We start from the raw sequence: 16,716 nt of genomic DNA, 5'->3' as shown, positions 1-16,716 counted from the left end.
GGTGCCACCGAAATTCTTAGGAAAATTAGCGCCAAGTATACAGCAGCGCAGTATGTCCATTTGCTAGTCTCCTCCCTATTTCAAATTAAATAACAAACTTACTTTTACAAAATCGAAAAGTCATCATTTAAAATTTTTATTTAATAAAATATTAATTAAAATAACTCCAAATCAAATCAATTTAAATAAAAATTCCTAAGGGACAATATATAATATACAAAATCTTACAATTTCTTTTGGAACAGAGTTATTTTATTCTACGCGTTTTTTGTCCTTAAAAGCTCATTACAGATAACGGGAATTTATTTTGTACATATACAATTTGTTGACTGAACTAACTCCTGAATTTAAGTAATCTTATTATAAGAATTCATTAAAAGTCTTGAAGACGATAACAAGTTCGCATCTCTTTACTGACTTTTTTTTGCCACGATATTAAATATCCCTGCATTACTTTGTTACAAAAGTAGTAATAATTAAATATTACAAGTCAAGGACAAATCAATTTAATATCTTCTTTAGTAATTTGAACTATTCTTTGGTTTTATTATAAGATTTCGAAATTATTTTATCATAATATCATTAATAAACGGGGCTTTTTTGTTATTTATTTATTTATTTTTTAAGGACCATCAGCAGTCACTACACTTACACATGTTATACATATAAACATACATATTTATCCATACTATATACTATAATACTATATATACTACATCCATACTTCCATACTAATATTATAATCTACCACTAAGGGGTTTAATAGGGGTTGACATTTCTTATATAGTTTAGTCTAGAAGGCCGTAATTTTTTAAGTTAGAAGCATGAAATTTTATTTTTGTGTTTAATTACAAATGAGTAAATACGTATTTAAGCGTTTCTTGATATTCTACCTGTAAGGGGTTGAAATAAGGATTGAAAGTTTTTATGAGAGTCCATCATATTTTAAGTTAAAAAAACATGAATCTTTATTTTTGTGACACTGATTATAATGAGTAAATACGTATTTAAGCGTTTCTTGATATTCTACCTCTAAGGGGTTGAAATAAGGATTGAAAGTTTTTATGAGAGTCCATCATATTTTAAGTTAAAAAAACATGAATCTTTATTTTTGTGACACTGATTATAATGAGTAAATACGTATTTAAGCGTTTCTTGATATTCTACCTCTGAGGGGGTGAAATAAGGGATTAAAGTTTTCTGATATTTTGTATACAGGTTAGACTGGAAGTCCGTCATTTTGAAGTTTGAAGCATGAAATTTTATTTTTGGGCTACCATTAAAAATGAGTTGATACGCAGTTAAGCGTTTCTGGATATTTTACGTCTAAGGGGAAAGAGTAGGGGTTGATATTTTGTTTAGAGGTTAGTCTGGAAGTCCGTCATTTTGAAGTTTGAAGAATGAAATTTTATTTTTGGGCTACTATTAAAATTCAGTTGATTCGCATTTAAGCGTTTTTGGATATTTTAAGCCTAAGGAGAGAAATTGGGTTAATTTCCGTATTTAAGTTAGTCTAGAAGTCCCTCATTATTAAAGTTAGAAACTAGAATTTGTATTTTTAGGATACCGATTAAAAATGAGTTGATACGTATTTAAGCGTTTCTTGATATTCTACCTCTGAGGAGGTGAAATAAGGGATTAAAGTTTTCTGATATTTTGTATACAGGTTAGACTGGAAGTCCGTCATTTTGAAGTTTGAAGTAAGAAATTTTATTTTTGAGCTACTGATTAAAAATGAGTTGATACGTATTTAAGCGTTTCTAGATATTTTAAGCCTAAGGAGAGCAATTGGGTAGACATTTCTTATAAAGGATAGTCTTAAAGTCCGTCATTTTTGAAGTTAGAAGCAAGAAATTTTATTTTTGTACCACCGATTAAAAGTTAGTGTATTCGGATTTAAGCGTTTTTGGATATTCCACCCTAATGGCTGAAATACACACCAATGTGCAATACAAAGAGGTCTTATATTAACGTAATATTTTAAGTTAATTTGTAAATATATTCATATTTTACGCGAGCGAAGCCGAGGGTAACAGCTAGTACTTAATATAAAGTGTGCGACTCTTTAAGACGGCCACAACATGCATTTTTAGGTACAATATTAGGTTATAGATTTATTCACTTACGAAAGCGTAAGCGCCTCTCTACGTTATATTTATTTTTTAATAAAATAAACTTAACAAATATAATCTCTATGATGTATAATATATTGTAAGCACAAGTTTCACTCACTTTAACTAATTTGCACGCCGATAATAATTTAAAAAATTGTATTTTTAAGAGTGAAATACATGTAATATAATAAAGTACAAATAATACAATAAAAATAATAAAAATACTGAATGTTATTTGACATATTTTATATACTGATTTATTATACATTAAATGCATTGAATTATAGAAATATGTCTATGTAAATCAGTGGAAAAGAGTAACTACTTAGCTTGTTGTAAGTTTTTCTCTCGATGTAATTAATCTCTATAAATTAAAACTATTATGGTTACGAACTTCTTTAAGGAGCTCATTTTAATAAACTTTTTATTCATTTTAAAAAAATATTTTTTTTATTTTACAAATAATACTTACGTAAGATCAAAATCAATGGTAATCGCTGCCATTTCACATGGCTCTATTTAAACATTTAGCTACATTTAAAATGTAAATTTTTATTACACAATTTACTACAACTTTCTAAAATTATTATTTAATTCAACTAATTTTTTTTATAAATGCAGCTTGAGTAGTTTCATTTGATTTCTTATACAATGTACCTTGAGTAGTTCTCTATTAGCGAACAAAAAGAGCTCCAGTCCTTGCTTTTAGCGACTCTCATATGCTTTTATTCAATTCCAATTTTATATTACACTAGCTGAACCCTCGGCTTCACCGAGATTAAATTCAGATTGCTTGCTATTTAAAAGATTTTTTGAAATGACATTATATTTTAAAATTTAAAAAAATATATAGATACTTAAGAAGTAAAAAGAGACTATTGCAGAGACTGTTAAACAGCAACATAAAAATTTGATCCCACTTTGAATAGTTACGTCTTGTCTACAATCAGCATTAGGCCACGTGGTGGACTATGGCCTCACTTAGCTAACGCTGAGAAGATGCTCGTGTTGTATTAGTCATTACCTGCTAAACAGATATATTTTACATTACATATAATTTACTTCTTATAGATTACATGAAAAAAAAATTGAAGAAAGGAAAGATAAATACATTATAATAAGTTTCCTTCGTCCAGAAATTCCCATATTTGACACCGTAAATTCATCGCCTACAAATATTTAGAAAAAAACATCAATATGAATATTTTCTTCCGTGCGAATGTTATCGATATTTAGGTTATAATTTCATTGTAGGATACGCTTATAATTTTCCTATTAAAATAATGCGTTTATAAAAATTGCCTGTTTGTAATATTACCTATCTTAACTAAACAGAACTATTCAAAACATTTTTAGATCATGTAAAATATCATATCTATAACTTCTTCTTCTCTTCTTCTTCTTGTTGTTTGATGCTTGTTAATTTTTAGTGCCTACAATTTATGCTTATTCTCACCTACGATTAAATAATTTATTTAGAAATCATAATTAATAAATTATTTAAGCGTTAGTGTAATAAATTTTGACGTTTTAAAAATAAATTTAGGGGCTTGGCTAACCTCCAACCACGCGGTTCCAACAACGCCCATGTATATTGACTCAATTGACATGACCTAGATCTGTACATGACGAGACGGTCTGGTATATGGATCAATATTATATATTTCTAATTTTTAGAACAATATTAGTGTATAATATAAATGTATACAATATAAACTTTTTATTTATAGCAAGAAATTTATTTAATCAATGATTCAAGTTTTATTCAATTATAGCAAAATATTGTAGGTATTCATTAAAATTTTGAAAAAATACTTACAACTGAATAATTCAGATGAGCTGAAATTAAATATATTAAGCTAATAGTATTCAGGTTCAATATTTATCTTTATTTTCATATTATAACTATATATTAGGTAACTTAAATATTTGTCGTAATACATTTATAAGTTTTATGACGCTTTCGAGAAAATTAACTGCTCCATGATACGAAATTTAATAAACAAGATGACAATCTCGAAACTTCTCTTCCCAATAATACAAGAATATTTATTTATATTATATTAATATTATTTGGTGATACTTCTATTTCAAAAAAAAAATATTATTTAAAAATCTTAACTTATTTGAAACTTTAAATCCACATTTGAACATATTTGATATACCTGTGAGTTAGAAAAGATGAATTATTAATTAATTGCAATTGTCAATTGTCTTCTGTCACATCTTGTGATAGCTAATAGGAAATTCCATCTGGAGATACCTGCAGACCGCAAATGCCTTGCATTGCGAAACAGTGACCCAATTACAAATCTCTGGAGCGCGGCCAGTGTTTAAAACATTATCTAGAATATCCAAATCCTACATTGCAGCTTATGAATAAACTATTATTTTCCCTTAAATACTTGTATAAATCCCTAACAAATAACTTTGCCACTTAAACTTTCTATTAAAAATGAATTAATATTATACATTAAAAGATGAAATATATGAGAAAAAGTGTTAAGTGAGTAGATATTCGTTGATTTATATAGGTACGATATATATTCAAATACAAAATTATTCCTTATTAACAAACGTATGTTATTTAATTAGTGAAAAAAAGTAACTAAAAAATTTTACAAAACTTTTATTTTCATTAAAATCTACATTCCAAAACGATGATAAAGTTCGCCAGTTCACCCGTCCGGAATGTAGACATTTAACAAAGTGACTACTCAAAAGAATTTCATTCAATATTAAATTAAAGACTTATTTCATGTCATTAATTTCCAATATTTGTAATAAATATATTATATTAAAATAAGTAAAACAGTCATACCGGTAATGTCATACTTATAACAGACTGCAGACCTAAAACTCAATAATGCTACTTTCGTTATTAAAAATGCGTTGTTTTATTTTTTCGGTAAGTTAAACCCAGTTTTTTAATGTCATCAACAATGTTCAAATAACTCGCTATTAAAAATATAAATATAAGCGTATCTAGTATTTTTTTAGTGATGATTTATGATCTATTGTGATTTTCTTTAGCGATGAATTGTGATCTAATTTCGTCTACTGAGCGACCAGTAGTATGTATTAATGGGGATTAAAGAGCACTATATTCCAGGAATTTGTTTACACTTTAAATGCGAATTCCTTTAATTTATCTTACGATATAATTTATTATTTATTTGCATGAGAATTTTTAACATTAGGTCCTTAAATGTATACAAATATTAATTAAAAATAGTTACTGTATAAATCTTGACCGCGTGGAATGGTGGCAAGAATGCTAGCAGCACTTCTCCGTTGAATCACAATTCCGATCCTCCGGGTAAAAAAGAACCAGCCCTCCTGTCACCAGTGGAGGTAATCAGGCGAGGTGATTTTTGATGAAGATTATATGATTTATTTTTATTTTGTTCTCGACTGTTATTTACAAGAGTCTTTGTAATTGACAAACTAGCGTTGTCCTTGAATATACAAGTAAAGTTTTTTTACAATACTACAGATTATTTCATTGTTTTAAATCGTTATTAAAGCGATGTCAAGATTCATTAAATTTATCAAAATTACAATAAAGAAAAATAGTATCGCCTGTGCATGTATTCTATTGATATCGCTCAATATTATATTTTTCATAATTAAATTAGATTAACAAATAATACATAACTCACAGCCCTATAAACGCAACGTGCATTGTATTATTAGACCAGCTGGCAAGGTCGAGTGTCGCTCGGATGTCCTGCACTTGAGGTGCATCTCGCATCCTGCATTTATTGCACTTTACACGAGTGTCACACGCTGCGGTCAATATCGCATAAAATATTAAATAACGAAATATTTGAAATAATATTTTAAAAAAACGACAATGCAATGTAATTCGCATTTTAGTAAAAAAAACTAATTGGCTTATTATAGATATATTTTAACTGAAATAAAAACTAGTAATTGAGTAAAAAATGAATATTATCTTATTTTAACAGTACAAATTATATTTATATTTAAGCACTTAATGTTATTAATTCTACGGCACAAATTAATATTAAAATAATGGAAACAAATGTAATATTGTGGCTACATATCACAAATGTTGAAAGTTATAAATTGTTTTTTACAGAAAAAACTGAATTTATATTATTTTTCTTTATTTAAAAAGTTTCACTTCTTGATAAATTGACAGTTAGAAATTGTTTATGAAGTATTTATTACTTTTAATAACAGAAATTTATCGCGAAACTAATAAATAGAATTTAAAACAACAATTGTAAGAAGTGAACTAAAATAATATTGTAATATATTAAGAAAGAGAAGTTGTGACAGTGGATGGCATTACCCAAATCAGCCTGACGTCGGTCTCATTGTTCTACATAAGCGTTGTATCATTACAGAACCCTTTTGACTCACGTCCCAGTAACGGGAATTAATGTACTCGTATTTGCAATAAATATATGAACCCCAGGGGAAATTGTGGCCGCGAATGCGACAACATAATTCACCGTTCAGGACAAATGTCCTGGTTTATAGTGTGTTTTGTTTGACACGTTGACGTACATATAACTTAAAATAAAACATTTAAAAGTGCACATTTCAATAATTAATTTCAAACATTGTCCATTTTATTTTGATTATACAGACATTTTTTTTAAATTATGATTTAGGTTGGCGGACGAGCAAACGGTGGTGACCACTAAAGTGTGGCGGTAAAGATTAACCATTCCTTACATCGCTTATGCGCTTCAAACTAGAGAATTAAGATGTTATGACCCTTGTGCCTATAGTTATACTGGCTAACTCAGTCTTCAAACCAGTACACAACAATACTGAATACTGCTATTTCACGGTAGAGTATCTGTCGAATGGTTGATACCTAAACAGGCTTGCTTGCACCTAGCCCTACCACCAAGTAAGTAATGTAATATTTATATACATATATAACTATATTATTTTTTGGTAGATATGTAAATAATACCAGAATAATAGTTAACTATTACTCTAGTAGATTAATAAATTCTATATACGATTTTATATTAATTTTAAACGTTGTCATATACAAAAGATATTAAACTAGGACACAAATAATCTACTTACGCTGAACGTTCAAAACGCGGCTTGTTTAAGTTATAACCCAACTTCAACTCGTTTATTTCTGTCAATTTAGGACAGGCACAAAGAAAAATTACCTTTGTCCGTTGAAATGAAAGACTTGGCAAGCTTAAGGGCAAAAAGGAAAAAAAATAGCGGCGGTAGATGGGTTATTCTTGGCATGACAACAGATAAACGAGGGGCGATGGGGGCCGCGTGCAATAATGTAATCACTGCGGTGACTTCATGGTCGATAAATAAATGATTTGCATGTACGATCAACGCGATCAATTCGAAAATATCATGTAGAGAGTAGAATATGCCGCAGACGTACTATTCAAACAGCAAAATAACATACAAAAAAAAATTCGTTAACTTATAAAATACACCATTGTACGATAAAGCGTTAGGACTTATATTTTACGTATACAACGACTTAAGAAAATAACGTGCTTGTGCGCCACGTACAAACTTGAGACAGTCTGTATCCAATAGGTATACAATGTATTCGACTTCACTTTTTATCAGGTCAAATAAGTTACATAATACATAGACAAAGTTATTTGATTTATTCTATTAACTATAAATTAAAGAGATGAAATCAGCGACTAAAGCAGTTCCATAATATAAAAATATTACTAAACATACCTTACTCTTGTGTATCTTACTCTTGTGAGAACGAACTTAACGAAAATATAAAGACTGTACAAGCGGATACTTGAGAATATAAATTCTAGATATAAGATATTTAAATACACCATACTGCATTTTAACAATAACTAAAATTTTAAGTTTTTATACAATGAAGCGAATCTGTTTTTGAGTTATTAGCTTTAAGGTTAAAAACAAAATTGATATTAAAACAATTAAAAAAATAGTGATTGACACATTGATTGAGTACATTGTGCGAATTATTTATATGAACATGTTATTGCCAATTCCTTCCTTCATTTGAATATCAATCTGAATAACGTTATTGTTGCCAATTTGATAACCAACCATATTGCATCCCGGCGGCAACCCCTTTGCCCAAATTGCAAATCTATACAAATAGAGACATATATTCCGGTCCGCATAACAGCAGTGTCACCTGGAGGTGTACGAAATGAAGATGAAACACCGTCCCGCCTAACCTTTAAATAAATCTCGACGCTCACTCCCCTTCCGATATTTCACAACCCCTTTTACAACTTTACGTAAGGTATACTTATAGGTAAATTACGTATATTTATATATTTGTCAATATTTTCGTTTCTGAATTTTGTAAATTTTATAATATTGATAGTTAACGTATTTAGTTCCTAGATCACAAGCTTAATGTATCAATGGAAATAATAAATGCCATATTATCCATTCGTGGTCGTTTTATCCATCGCACTAACATAGACGTTTAAACTCCACATCAAGCACTTTGTATCTTTCAATGAAGATAAGAGAACATAAAAAAAAAACATATCTTGTAAGCCATTAAATATGTGTAGCACATCGTAAACACAGGAACTACGGTGTACATTCTGTTTCGTATACTATAAGTTGTTCTTTTGCAAAAGAGCATTATGATATGAATGATGCGGCAGCAAGGCAGCGTCGCATTGCAGACTGCACGAAGCGCCGATGACCTACATCACAATACCACACTACAATATCTACAACCTAACGTAAAGAATTCACTAACGAGCTCTTAGTTTACTCCACTTTTAACTATTGTTGCTGCCGTCAAATCTTAACAGCATTCGTTTGATTTATATTTGTTTTTTAAACAGTTTTGCTATAACTACAATTGAAACAAAATGTATACAACAGACATTCGTTCCCATGAGTACTCAATTCATGACAGTAACATAAAACAAAGTTATGTATCTATGCGGTCTGGCGCCTTTTATGTATATATTTATGAGTACAATTGTACAAATACGACTTAATCATTCCTTAGATTTATAAATAAACTGTATTTAAGCCATTGCTATTGAGACATTTTACAGCGAATTTGTTATTTGCTAGGAGATGAAAGTGATATACATACCCCATTTTTACAAATGTGGAATTAAATTAAACAGTTCCAAGAAAATTTAACATGAAATATGTCTAAACTATAAACTTATAAACGAAACTACGAAATTCAAATTCATACGCTTTTACAAAGTTATATAGAAATGTGATGTGTGTGTGTTTATTATTGATGAAATTATAAGAGTTTTTCAATCTTCTTGCTATGATTGCGCATAAAATTAAAACTTAATTCAATTCTTAAAGAATTTGCTAATCATTAAAAAATATTAAATGACATTTTCGGGTATATTATAAAAATCAATATTCATTTAAAAACCGTCGATGCTACGTCCGTTTCAGAACTTAATCTATATTAATCTGATTCGCTTAATTTATTAAAATTTATTTTGACGTTACTTATTAAAATACTTATTAAATATTTTATACTATGAATGGTAAAACGAGAACGAGAACCTAGAATTGTACCTTCATGATATGTCATTTTTAGAACACTACTATATTTTATGATAAAGATATATTAAAAGGAATTCAATAATAATGGGTACTGATGGTAAAATTTAAAATTAAATTTTATTTGAAAATATGCAAATCGTCTACACGATAAGGGACTTTGAACGAGTAATCTAAGTATTTCTCGACATTTCGTCTTCACATATACGATCTGAGAGAATCTGAGAGGCTTCGCATATGAAGTAGAACTATGAAAGTCAATTTAGACTTTTAATCTGACTATACTACAATGATTGTGCCTGTAAAATCCAAATACATATGTTTAAAATATAAAAAGTTGTATTTGAATTAAAAATACCTTTTATGTTTTAAAAGTTATTGTGTTTTCATTGATAAAATTAATAAAATGCGGAACCAAAAATGTAAAGCATATTACATATTGTAACTTTATTTCACCTTTTTTTATTCTGCTTGTGACATTTTTTTTTCAAATAGCGACTATGTTTCGAATACATACCAGCGATATTTATATTTCTTCTATAATACAAGTGTCAGTAATGCGCTACTTTATTATTTATTAAATAATTTAGTCAAAATTGTAGATCATCATATTCTCATCAAAAAATAAATAAATTTAATAATATAATATGTTTTTAGAATAATAACGATTCGAGTATATCATACAATAATGATATTCAAATAACGTGTTCACCTTGCGATGAAGCTTTTAGGAAGAAGTTTGTGTCTACGAAAAAAAACCTTCGCATGTTCGAAGTTCCCGCCTTATATAAACGAGTTTGACACACAACAAATTAAGCGAATGTTACTTCCAACAGTCTCACTAGTGTCGTATTTATAGCGTGTACGTCACACAGGACTGCTACGTCACCTCTACGAGCTACAGCGCCGTGCAGTCCGCGCGTAGCCACGCGTGCGGTTACGTCCTATTGTCTTATAGATAAAGTTATAAAATATACTTTATAACAATAATTAAGGTAAAAAAAGAATCTAATTACTTTTATAGATGAAATTTTAATTGAAAACCATTGCTATATAAAATAAAAAGTAATTATTTTTATTTGTTTTTATTTTAATCGTTTTGTATAATTTAATGTTACTAAATGTTACTAAATAAAATCCATAATATCATAGTTGGAAATTGTTTATTGTTAAAAATTCATTTTCTATTACACTCTGGCATCAGATGGCGGGAACGAAGTTTTGTGGTTCTACTTCGAGATTACTTCTGCTGAGTGTTCCGACTTTCATTATGCTAAGTGGTGAGTTTATAACCAATAACTAATATGATTATTTATAAAAACGTTATTACGCAAAAACAATATTATTACGGAATATACTTTGTTGGATTCAATTTGATTTCGTTAAATAGGGTTGCGCTTACGACTTTATATGTGCACATATTTTCTTTAAACCAAATTAATCTTACTATTCCATAATATCTTTGAGCAAATTCTTTGTATACTCATATTATTACATTTGGTGGTTTGTGATATCATGTGAAATATTAAAAATCAATGTTACAACGACGTAGCATGAAATATATTTAATTACGTACATAGATAGAATCAGTGAATTTATGATATCTCGTAAAATAATCTATTCATGTTACAAAAGTAAAGTGACATCAATAAAACTAGGGCCTGACGTTATACATATTTATAATCATGACAACAATACTATTGTATTGATATCTTTCAAAACTGAATTTAATTACGCTTAACTTAAAAACTTCTAAACACTTTAATGTTATTTATAATACTAATTGTAACTTGTACTTGTATTTTTTGTATTGAATTACATTGTAATGTTTATGTAGGTATAATTAATAAAAGTAAGTTTTTATTAAATCAGAACAGATTAAATATTTTGTATTGTTCCATAATAATCTTATTCACAAACGCGACGTGTCTTTGGCGTATTGTTTCCAAAATATGTATTTAAATTATTTTAACGTGTAATTTTGTTGCCAGATATATATATAGCATAACAATATAAATTTTATGATTATTATTGATTATTTTGATTCATATGCAAAAAATAGTTTTTTTTTTTTTTCATTGTACGACGTTTACTTTCCCCATTTACTCAGGATTTATATATATGCATGTATAAAGTTCTTCTCTAAACCGCTTTTTCAAGAAGGGAAGATCCTTTTAATTTTCATGACACAAAATGTTTAAAAATATATTATTATTAATAATATAAAATATTAATATAGACAGAACATCAAATAAATAATCGACAATTGTTGTGATAATGGGACAAATAACGTTTTCACTTTGATAAAATTTCCCTTGAATACTCTTCAAACATCATTATTTCCATAACGTACGTCTTTGGTAGGTAGATAAAGAAAACAAACGGCATGTTTCTTTAATATTTTATTCAATTTCTTACCAAGCGAGCCTTCAAGGCATATGTTATTTCACACGTATACAACATGTGTTGGATCTATTACGTTTAAAATTATATTTATTGTGAAATAAATATTTATATCAACATTAGCAAATCATAATATACGTTAATAGTATATTATTAGTAGTATTAACAAAACTTTATGGGTGTTTTTTATTTTTCATTAATATTATTTAAAAAATCAATTTAAACATGAATGCCCCAAGAGATTTGTCTACATTACAAATGTCATCATTATTATAGAAGAACTCAAAACTTCTTGTTAGATTTTGAAGTAGTATCCCACGGGTATAGTCTTACCACGCGATTTTCGCGGACGGAATATTATAGCTTCCTTTCTTGAATGGTGTGTGGATATTCTATTACAAAACTTTTGAGATACATTTTGAATGCGATTTACTATAAAAAAAATAATTTTGATAATAATATTAACTTAAAGAGGACACAGGTATGTAGTTTTGGAGAAAAAATGTCTATTTCATATAGCTCATATGGTATTCCCATTCGAGGAAGTGTTAATTCATTTCATAGTTTTTTAAACAACAATTCAATTGCACTAATTTATTTTGGATATTATTGACTTTTTAATTTTAGCTTCTACTAATAGTGAAACTATAATATTTGTATTTCTGACCGCGTCTAATAGTTCTGCAGGCGTTCCCGCCGGGAAGTCGGCATACCAAAGAGAGCTTGTACAATTTATTTTCCTAGTGGTAAATTTCTCTCGACCCGACCCGAGCATAAAACATTCACGCGACAACTTGCGCCTACTTTTCGTGTCAAGTGCTTGCACAGTACCTCAAAGAATAGCAAATCTATTCTCTTCTTCATTAAAATAGGTTCATTGTTTATTAAAGTAAATTGTTTATATGTTGAGCGTTTGCAATTTCTTCAACAACTTGTTATTTTTTATCAACACAATATATAATTGAATTAAATAAAATCATAAACAACATTCAATCAATAACACTTACTTATAACACTTGCATGGGATAAAGACATCATTTGCTACATATGAATTTGCGTAATAAATAATACGTTTCATTTCATTTGACCAGAATATCAAAAATTGTATAATAAATCAAGATTTTGTAAATGAAAAAAAAGATTACCATACATTTTTCTTATTTAATCTAAATTAAATTACAGACACAAAAATGCAGACGACAAAATGCATTCATATCAGAAATACGCATCTACAGTCCTGCACTTTTAGTAGGTACATATTTTATTCAACATAACGCCCATAAAGCAACAAAAATTTATAGTCCTACGTGTGGCGACCGCAATATGTGTAACTACACAAAGAAAATAAAACGAATAATACACGTTAAATTCTAACTAAAAGAAGGAATTCATAAACATTGTTTTAACAGCAACGTATAATTAATTCTATAGACAGATTGAACCTTAGGCGAGGATGAATGATTATGCTAACTTTGTAAAAAAATGTTAATCAGTTTGTATAATCTTAGTGTAAATATATTGTTATATTTATACACGATTTAATAAGGTTGTATCGTTATAGCCTAGTATAGCAAAATTATCATATTTTTCTTAAATGTTCTTCACAGTATATTAAATATATTGTCAAGAACATTTCAATATCTGTGCATTATAAGTACCACGCTATCCCTAAAAGTGTACGAAAGCTATATGGGCTTATTAGAGTGTCCATAAGGGACTCTAAAACCACTTTTATTATTCCTAGAAATGACAGCGAAAATATAGTGCAATATTTTACCAAGCGCAATATTTACACTCGCACCGTGGAGAGTAATCAACGCTGCCTCGCCACAAACCTGAATAAATGATCGCACTAACCAATCTTCATCGGAAATGGTATAAACTAATAACGTTAAGGATGCTTCATATTATATGTAATACATTTAGCTGTATTTACAAAATCTCAAAACTAGAGTAGCAAAAATAGAGTCAGCTTTATTCTATGTACAAATACATAGGTTAATGGTTAATGTACTTATCGTACTGGCAAACTCGGCGCTAACAAGACTGTGCATAATTATCTTCAATGTTATATTATTTAGTAGTAAAGTATGTGAATTTAAACTACAACTAACTGAACATAAAGATCTACTGTTATATAAGAAGAATAATAATCAAAACTACAGGATAGAAACTGTCCAGTAATTTACACCATATATAAGTATATAGAAATGAGTCGAGTGTATGGTCTATCACTCTATTATAATAATAATTAATATACCAATTATAATAGATGAATAATTAAACTAATAATTTAAATATTTGATATAACATCACATACAAATTCTATATATACGATTCAAAGGCATGTGAAACGAAAAAGCTGATTTTCATAGATATAGAGTAGGGGCTTGGAAAAACTTAACTTGAAATCGTCTTACTATATTCATCAGCTATTGAACCGCCATTTTGAAAACAGGTAAAAACGTGTTTTTTGCTTTAGCTCGCGTCTTCATATGAACAAAAATACGATTATTCTTTTTGCATTTGTTGCGTTCTATAAATTAAATCTTACACATTATTTACCTACATCTGATCGTTATTGAAATATTTAGCGAAAAATAAAAAAATAAGGTACTGAAATTTGCCTTAATCGTGATACATATCAAACAATTTCTGGAATCAAAATTTTGGTATATATTGATTATTACACTTCATAAGTGTATATATGTGTATGTATATACCATCTGATTCAATAACCCGAAAATATGGCGGTCGACGGGAATTCAGACGCAAGACCAATGATTTTACGTGCTTTCTAAACATGACAAATTCTTGTGGCTGTGGATATTTGTGCTGATTATTTAATGCCCTGATCATCTATTTGCTCATAGCTATTAAAAGAAAATAGCAATTAATGTTACCATTTCAAATTTAACTAAATCTATATAAAGCTACGGTGCTGCAAATATTTACTACACTGTTTAAATTTAATCTTTCCTACTGCAACAAGTTCTTCCATCACGGTGTACCGTAAGAACAGACAGAGGCTGTAGCCTCTGTCAAATAATGCTATTTTACTAGTGTAGGCAAGAATTTGCCTCTCACCCAGGATACGAACAAAGAACTTCATTATAGCAACCTTGTCAGTTAGCCACTAGAAATACGAGGCAGTTTATAGATTAGAGCTATTAACGCGTATATACAGTAATAATGATAATAATATTGTTAAAATTTATTCCTTTTCACCTAGGAGCCGTAGTGACGGAGAAGACTCGGAGCTGCTATTGGTGTGGGCCACTGGCTGAGCAAGTTCATCGAAGCCAGCGCGCTCCACCATGCGAGGCAATTGATAATCAAGTCACCGTCTGCGATCCCGACTTTCCATATTGTGCAGTGATAGCTACTTCGCCACGTCAGTATCAAAAATATATCTTTTTTAATGATTATTTAAAAAAATTATACGTAAAACACTTAAATAATTAAATTTATTTAAAATTAATATTAAAATCTAAATCAAGATAACTTACAACAATTGGTATATTATACTAAATATTACAATAAATGGTTTAGAAATTAAGTTATGAAGTTAAATTTTGTCTATGTTAGGTGTTAGATTAAAAAATTGTAGAGCTTTACGATTAACATTATAAAATCGTGGAAAAGTTAACACTCCTAATTTATAATATGACAATAACATTTAAATTTGTATATAAACAACAAATTTTCATTCTAGCATATGTCGAGTCAAGACTCTGCGTCAAACTCTACCAAGACGAATGCTATCCACTTTTCTGCAATTCAACTAAGACATGGAAAATGACTTGTCCGTGTCGCGGCGAATTATGTAACGGCAATAACACCGAAAGAGAAGACGAAGCTTTTGCCATTCTCGCAAAACTAGTGACTAAGACTAGAACTACCCGGATTAAGAAACGAACGCAACAAAGCACGGCTAAATTCATACCATCAGGAGATGTAAAAACTTTAATCGTCACAAATATATCTGTTATAGAAAATAATGAAATTAATAATAATTTAGACAACAATATAACAGGTAACGTACAAGTGACTGAAATAATGTTATCAGATGAACCTGTGCTTCAAGATATGAAAAGGCAGGATGTATCTTCATCGGAAATGTCATCTACTTTAGACGGAATTAAAGAAATTGACAGAACAACATCTACTCTTGATAATGCGGGCGATAATAATATAAACACATCGCCAGCATCAAAAGATGTTACGACTGCAACCGAAATAACGAAAACTGAAAAGATGGTGGATAATATTGTAAAACCGAGTGAAGAGTTACCTGCAGCTGAGGCATTACAGCAAAATACAACCCCTAAAGGTTCTAGTGAAAAAACAACATTACCGACTACTTCAAGCTACGAAACAACTTATCAAACTACAACTGATGGTGATCCAGAGACCACAACGATGAATATTCAAAAGAAAAAAAACGGAGGAAACAAAGTATATATTAATATATATATTATTTTCCTAACATTTATTCCGTTACATATTTACAAATATTCGTCGTCATATTTGCACTAGATAATTTTACGCTTTAATACAAAATGTTGATCTCTGAATTTAGTTTTAAATTGTAATTAATGCAAGAAATGTAAGTAGATTTGTGATATTATTTTTTTGTTAAATTGTCACAGCATATTTTAACACAAAT

The 16,716-nt window shown here is 29.0% G+C and overlaps 1 protein-coding gene across 1 annotated transcript; it reads left to right on the top strand.

Annotated features, from left to right (window-relative positions):
• The first annotated feature begins 10,556 nt into the window (after nucleotides 1-10,556).
• LOC125071464 lies at nucleotides 10,557-16,678 on the top strand. Its single transcript, XM_047681722.1, has 4 exons — nucleotides 10,557-10,639; nucleotides 10,849-10,924; nucleotides 15,280-15,441; nucleotides 15,763-16,678. The coding sequence occupies exons 2-4, from the start codon at nucleotides 10,849-10,851 to the stop codon at nucleotides 16,584-16,586; spliced, it is 1,062 nt and encodes a 353-aa protein (XP_047537678.1). The 5' UTR covers nucleotides 10,557-10,639; the 3' UTR covers nucleotides 16,587-16,678.
• The last annotated feature ends 38 nt before the right edge of the window (nucleotides 16,679-16,716 follow it).

The sequence above is a fragment of the Vanessa atalanta genome, chromosome 19 (assembly GCF_905147765.1).
Source record: "Vanessa atalanta chromosome 19, ilVanAtal1.2, whole genome shotgun sequence".
Lineage (NCBI taxonomy): Eukaryota > Metazoa > Arthropoda > Insecta > Lepidoptera > Nymphalidae > Vanessa > Vanessa atalanta.
This window is presented reverse-complemented; position numbering and strand designations above follow the sequence as displayed.